This window comes from Sinocyclocheilus anshuiensis, unplaced genomic scaffold (assembly GCF_001515605.1).
Source record: "Sinocyclocheilus anshuiensis isolate Anshui unplaced genomic scaffold, SAMN03320099.WGS_v1.1 scaffold432, whole genome shotgun sequence".
Classification (NCBI taxonomy): domain Eukaryota; kingdom Metazoa; phylum Chordata; class Actinopteri; order Cypriniformes; family Cyprinidae; genus Sinocyclocheilus; species Sinocyclocheilus anshuiensis.
In genome coordinates this window covers 1395961-1403516 of record NW_015557124.1, presented here as the reverse complement: position 1 = coordinate 1403516, position 7556 = coordinate 1395961, and the positions used below count along the sequence as shown (strand labels likewise).

General features: G+C 35.2%; 1 protein-coding gene across 2 annotated transcripts in view; it reads left to right on the top strand.

Annotated features, from left to right (window-relative positions):
* Window positions 1–7556, top strand: part of LOC107677850 (FERM, RhoGEF and pleckstrin domain-containing protein 1-like) — an 88429-nt gene that overhangs the window by 71537 nt on the left and 9336 nt on the right. For both annotated transcript variants that reach the window (XM_016472912.1, XM_016472911.1), the window contains exons 18-23: window positions 2839–3076; window positions 4031–4161; window positions 4248–4316; window positions 5231–5320; window positions 5768–5850; window positions 6899–7011. In XM_016472912.1, coding sequence (XP_016328398.1) covers window positions 2839–3076; window positions 4031–4161; window positions 4248–4316; window positions 5231–5320; window positions 5768–5850; window positions 6899–7011 — 724 coding nt within the window. The remainder of the gene's footprint in view (window positions 1–2838; window positions 3077–4030; window positions 4162–4247; window positions 4317–5230; window positions 5321–5767; window positions 5851–6898; window positions 7012–7556) is intronic.

Sequence of the window (7556 nt, the reverse complement as noted above, 5' to 3'; positions counted from 1 at the left end):
GGGTAATAGTGACTGAATGTGATTCAAAGGAGCTGTTAATACCCAGAGAAGGTAAAGGAATACATTTCCAATCATTAGAGATAAGCAGACCAGTACCTCCACCTCTTCCAGTTAGACAGGGAGTGTGGGAAAATGAAAAATTATTGGAGAGTGCTGCAGGAGTAGCAGTGTCCTCTGGTTTGATCCACGTCTCTGTCAGGGCTATGAGGTTTAGTCTTGAATGACTAGCAATAGATGTAATTACAACTACAAAATGGATTTTAAAAGGGTGGGTAATAGTGACTGAATGTGATTCAAAGGAGCTGTTGTTAATACCCAGAGAAGGTAAAGGAATGCATTTCCAATCATTAGAGATAAGCAGACCAGTACCTCCACCTCTTCCAGTCAGATGGGGGGAGTGGGAAAATGAAAAATTATTGGAGAGTGCTGCAGGAGTAGCAGTGTCCTCTGGTTTGATCCACGTCTCTGTCAGGGCTATGAGGTTTAGTCTTGAATGACTAGCAATAGATGTAATTAAATCTGCTTTGTTTACTGCAGACTGACAATTCCAGAGACCAATAGGAAAATAAAGTAGTGTATTAGCAGACATAGGCAAAGTGTGCAGGTTGTTAGGATTGCGCTGCCTATAGTGTGTGATGTGTGGTTTGCGGGTGCTATATGGAATATGGATATGGAAAGACATAGTAAGAGTTGGTCATAAAAACTGAAACAGAAGTGAAGCAAAGTGTAGAAAAGACGATGAATCAAAAGCGATACTTATGTCCCTTGCCGGTGTCCCTGCACGTTGAAGTTGCACGGTAGAGTCTAGGGCTGCACAATATTGGAAAAAACTCACATTGCAATATTTTTTTTTCTGCAATATATATTGCAATATAAAAAAAAAAATCAGATGACTTCAATAGCTCTATTTGGAAAAAAAAAATAAATGTTTGGGGTGATTTTGTAGGCGAGTAAATCAGCATAGGAAATAAACAAATTACAAGCATAGATAAATATAACAGAACAAAGATACAAATGAAATAAGCAGTGCGTTATATTTTTCAGGAAAGTCTAACAGTATTCAGGTACAGAAATTGAATAATCAAATGTAAAATAACACTGCATAGTCTTCACTATAAATTAAATCTAATAAATCTGTGTTAAAGCTACAAAAGTGATTTTTTTTTGTTTGTTTTGTTTGATTAACGTTCATGACAGAGAAAGCAACAGGAACGTTAAACTGCTGTGAACCAATATATTGTTACACATCCATTTTCTTTCTCAATTGTTTACCTTCACCTAAGCCATAAGCATCTGTGTTTACAAGGATACTTGCAGAGCACAGTATTTCAAGCACAAATATGCGCGGAAGTGAACGGAATTCGGTGTTCACGTGCATCTGCGTGGCTCTCACCGGGTCTACACCAGACGTGAGCGGCGCGGCGCGGCGTGACGCGACAAAATACAATAGAACCCATTTTAATCAGTGATGCTGTGTGACTGACTACACTGGATTGCGTGCGACACGACAAATCCCGACAGTAAACTGATGCCTCGTTCAATTTATGACTTACTGACACAAAGTTCAAATGATATGCAACGGTCGCTTTGTTGCATCCAGTGTAGACAGACTTTGGGGCTGTTCACATGTCGCGCATAAAAACGCATGGAAAATGCCAGTCGCGCCACTTTCTCCTTCTTTCCAAAGTGTTCAGGAACTTGCGCTTTCGTGGCATTTGCCGTTGCTCAGCAACCGTGACCTGCGCTCTCCGTGACGATGCGGAAGTTTCAACAGAGGATAAACAGATTTCCAGCACTGAAAATCCCTTGCAGTAGCTCTGCTACTAAATGTATTTAAAATGGGTATCTCTGTACAGCTGTCGCATCCGGTGTAGACACCGTGTCTGTGTGTGAGCAAAGAAAACAATCAGTATAAATATAACGATCAGTATACTAAACATCGCACATCCTGCGATGTGATTTATCGCGGATGCGCACATCGCTATATCGATGCTGAAACGATATATCGTGCAGCCCTAGTAGAGTCGATGACCACTGCCATCTTCCTAGCAACGACAACTGCGCTAAACACTAATGAGACAAGAAATAAATACACTTACGATCTGCTTTTAACTTCCGCTAACGTAATACATTATGTTACTTTTGCATTACATTTTCTCATCTGGGTTGGGATTGCTTCTATGTTTTTAATATATAATTAATATATATATATATTTTTGGCATATGTAAAAATCCTTTCACACCAAAAGTGAAATGAATAAGCCTCAGGCTGAAAGAAATGTAAATTCAATTATTAATACATTTAATTATTGCAGGTTTATGTCATATTCTGAGTTTGCATTTCCGTTTTTATTAATTTTGAGGAATACTATATCTGTTTTTGTGCAAGTGAGATGAGTAAATGCATGTTCATATTTAGTCTAGAACTACAGTAACCATCGTATTTACATATTGCACACAACGCCTCTGCACTTTTCTCAACATTTGAACAGGAGAGCTGTTAATCACAAAGCTGTTAGAAAACAAAGTAACTGGCATTACTTATTTGAAAAAGTAGCTCAGATATTTTACTGTAAATTAACAAGTAATGCATTACTTTATTAGTTACTTGAAAAAGTAATCTGATTACATAACTCAAGTTACTTGTAATGCATTACTCCTACAATATTATCAAAGTACTATTTTTTTTTACACTTGTATCATGGAAATACTATTTTATTCTTAGAGTATCATCATGATATATCAAAGTATTGTGGTTTTGGCCATGGTATGATGGTAATACCATACCATAGTATTATTACAGATAGCTCATCTGTGTGACTGGTTTTGTTTCCTCAGCTGCTCACGGCTCATCTTCAGAAGCATTCGGAGGCGCTGCTGGAGCTGGAGCAGACGTGTCGCTCGTCCCGGAGGCTGGAGGGTCTGTGTCGAGACTTCGAGCTGCAGAAGGTGTGTTACCTGCCGCTCAACATCTTCTTCCTGCGGCCGCTGCACCGCCTCATGCACTACAAGCAGATTCTGGAGCGCCTGTGCAAACACTATCCACCAACACACGACGACTTCAGAGACTCGCGAGGTACGCCATCCCACGCCCGCTTTAGCCTTCGCTCTCAGTTTCTGATTCAGAATTAATTATTATAATAGTAATTATATGTAACATGTGTAACAAGGACAACTTAAAGCTATTTAGGACACCTTAAGGCCAGCTAAAAGCACCTATTGAGGTGGGATATGTGTAAGGTTAGGGACAGGTTTGGTGGTATGGGTAGGTTTAAAAGTGGGTTAAGGTGTAAGAGATGGGTCAACAGTGTAATTATAAATGTAATTACAGAAATGTATTACAGATGTAATTACATGCAGGTATTTTAAAATATAAGTAAGCACAATAAGTGCATTGTACCAAATTATTAATTTAAATGTAAGTACATAGTAGTTAAGGCCACTTAATATGTGACCCTGGACCACAAAACCAGTCTTAAGTCGCTGGGGTATATTTGTAGCAATAGCCAAAAAAACATTGTATGGGTCAAAATTATCAATTTTTCTTTTATGCCAAAAATCATTAGGATATTAAGTAAAGATCATGTTGCATGAAGATATTTAGTATAAATTTCCTACCATGAATAAATCAAAACTTAATTTTTGATCAGTAATATGCAATGCTAAGAACTTAATTTGGATAACTTTAAAGGCGATTTTCTCAATATTTAGATTTTTTTGCACCCTCAGATTCTAGATTTTCAAATAGTTGTATCTCAGCCAAATATTGTCCTACCATAACAAACCATACATCAATGGAAAGCTTATTTATTCAGCTTTCAGATGATGTATAAACCTCAATTTCAAAAATTTGACCCTTATGACTGATTTTGTGGTCCAGGGTCACATATAAAGTAGGACCAACAATATTTGTTTTTTGTTTTGTTTTGTTTTGTTCTGTTTTGTCCATCGACACACAATGACTTCAGAGACTCTTTAGCCTTCGCTCTCAGTTTCTACATCTTCTCAAGATGCTTTTGGTCTGTTCCAGCTGCGCTTGCGGATATTTCTGAGATGGTCGTGCAGCTTCACGGCACCCTCATCAGGATGGAGAACTTCCAGAAGCTTCTCGAGCTCAAGAAAGACCTCACTGGCGTCGACAATCTCGCCATTCCTGGACGGGTCAGTTCTGATGGGCTTGAAATCAGAAAGGTGAACGAGTTGGTTAGAAATGTTCTGGTGTAACCTGGTTGTGTCTGTTTTGGCAGGAGTTTATCAGGCTTGGTTGTCTCAGCAGACTCTCTGGAAAAGGTCTACAGCAGAGAATGTTCTTCCTGGTAAGAGCCGCTCACTCTCTTATACTAGTTACGTAGTACTAGACATCTGTTACAGCCAGATGGTTAGTTAGTCTATTCAGACTTGCAGCATCCTTTATTAAAAGTACTGTATTGGTTTGATTGCTGTATGAATAGTAAAAAAGTACTTCAGTGTTACCAATTTATTTATTTTTTAAATATTTTATTTATGTTGTATTTGATCATTTATTATCTGTTTGTTTAATTTATTCATAAAAAACAATCATTTATTGTTCATCTATTAATATTTTTGCTCATTTATTATTTTGTTTTGCTTTATTATTTGTTTATTTTATTTATTTTACTTTATTATTGTTTTATTTGATCATTTATTTTGTTTTACTTTATTATTTTCTTTATTTATGTTTTATTTGATCATTTATTTTAAAATTTTTTAATGTTTTGTTTTATTTTGTTACATTTTAAATGTATTAAGTATTTTGTTTTACTTTTTAATTCTATGAATGTTTTGTTTTGTTATTTTTAAATGTATTATTTTTGTTCTATTTAACTTTTTAATTAATGTGTTATGTTGCTTTTTTGTTTTATTTTAAATGCATCCTTTTTATATTATTATTTTACTTTAATGTTTAATTGTCTTATTGTCTATTATATTATTTTGTATTTGTGTGTTTTTTCATGTTTCATTTTATTTATTCATATTTTGGTTGTATTTTATTTTTTATTTTATTATTACCACAGTACGATTTTCTAAGTACTGACCAAAACGTACCATGATATTACCATGTTTTTGGACCCCTGCTATAGTAATACTATGGTATTTTTTGAAGTGCCTTGGAGTACCAGTTTAAGTGAATCATCTTTCTTGACAGTTTTAGGAGAGATAAAACAATGAACACTAATGTATTCCTCTCTCCTCTTGAATTTGTTTGCAGTTCAGTGATGTTCTGATGTACACGAGTCGAGGGATGACGGCCTCCAATCAGTTCAAAATGCACGGCCAGCTTCCTCTGTACGGCATGACGGTGGGTAATATTTGATTCATTTCTGACCACAACATAAACAGCTCTGTATATTATACAACTCCCTTCACTGACAGTACCATTCAGTACAGCAGCACTGCCTGTGTTTTACTGCATGCCATGGTCTTGCTGCCTCCGTCTCCAGTTACTATTTGCACATTCACACAAACAGGAGCTCCATTGTTCTGCCACAGCTCCGGCGCGTCCCGCTAAATTGCATATTGCATGTAAATGTAATTATCCAGAAACACGCAGCATTCAGATACTGAATTGCAATCTTGATGAGGTTTTAATTGAAAAATAATGAACACTTTTAGGAGAATCGAGGGCCAAAATAACATCAGTGATGATTATTTTATGCAAAAATTAGTCTTATTTTTCTTCTTTTGGCTTTGAGGTGAAATATGAGTGTTAGTAACCGATGGTTTAATCTGTGTCGTGTTTGTGTAGATCCATGAGAGTGAGGACGAGTGGGGCGTCCCGCATTCCTTCACTCTGTTTGGACAGAGACAGTCCGTCGTCGTGGCCGCCAGGTAATTAACATGCTCATTAATTAACCTGTTCAGGGTTTAACTGGTTAAATATTACATGGACGGCTGGCTTTATGCTCGTCAGTGTCAGTGCCGTCCTCTTTCCTTGTTGTTTTCTTGTAAGACTGAGAAAATCAGTTCATATCAAAGGCATGTTCAGTGTGCAAATGAAAGATGAAATATATCCTGACGGAGCAGTTAGCTTACTCTCTTGATTATATTAATTAGCGAATGTAGTTCTGAGTAAATCAAGTTCGGTATCAGTAGATTGTAAAGAGTTATGAAGTGTTGTTGTTCTGTGATCAAATGCATTGTATTGCAACATTACATAAAATCTGTTTCCAATGCATTTACTGAACTGAGTTTAGAGAAGAGCTGTACAGCAGAAAAAACCCACAGAAATACTACAGCATTTTTAATTGAGATTTAACTGAGATTCTGACAGGACAGACCACAATTAAAGCCACATTTTTTTATAATAATATTACTATTATTATTATTATATTTAATATGAATAATAATATTAATTAGGGCTGCCCTCGACTAAAGATTTTTCTACTACTACTACTAATAATAATAATAATAATTATAATTAAAAACTGATTTTTTTTTCTTGTTATCTGATTATTATTATTATCATTATTATATAATTATTACATATAATAATAACAATATTATTATTCATATTAAGAATAAAAATACTACTAGCTGTAATAATACTAATACTACTACTACAAATAATAATAAACTAATTTAACAATTATTTTGTTTATAATAATATATGAAGAAGAAGAAAAATGGTTTGGTTTTAAATAAGAATAATAATAATAATAATTGTTATTTATTATAATAAATACTTATTCGTAGTATTATTACATAATTATGTAATGCCAGTATTTATTTTATACTTTATTTTAGCAAATATTAATCTACTTTGCGCTGCTAATGATAAACTAACTAAAATGGGTGGTAAAATCAAACTAAAGTGGTGAAATCCTAGTATCGCTGTCTTTAGTGCTTTGATTGACAGTAGCTCTCACTCCCTCCGCAGCTCAGCGTCTGAGATGGAGAAGTGGCTGGAGGACATCAAGATGGCCATTGAACTGGCGGACAAATACAACGACTCCTCGGCTGAGATCCTGTCCAGCAGTTTCACTGACAGCAGTGAGTTTTCTCATTAACTGCATGTCAACTACTGCTAGAGCTGATTTACTGATCTGACACACAGAGCATCATAACAGAGAAATAATGTGTGTGTTTGCACTGGATCTCAGCATCATGTTTCACAGGTTTCCAGTCCTGCAATCCTCCAGCTGATGCTCTTGACACACACACATGCTCTTTTTCTTCGGCTTAATTCACAGCAACTAAACCTCTTCTGCTTTTCTTTCATCATATTGTTCCTGTCGTCTAGACGTGGAGTTTGATGTCATTGTGATTTGACTGTTTGCTCTCTGTTCTGTCTCCTGACCTGATGCATGAACTCATATCCGATATCAAAGTATTGACAGAGTTTTTGTTCACTGTTTTTGTCTCATGAAAACTTCAAAGGACAACGTTTACCTGCTTTATATTGATTGTTGTAATTGTCTATTTTTTACATTTATTTAATATATAATATCATTTAATTATATTTAATATAATATATTATTAATATATATTATAATATTTAATATACTAAAATATTATATATAATTATTTTACTTATG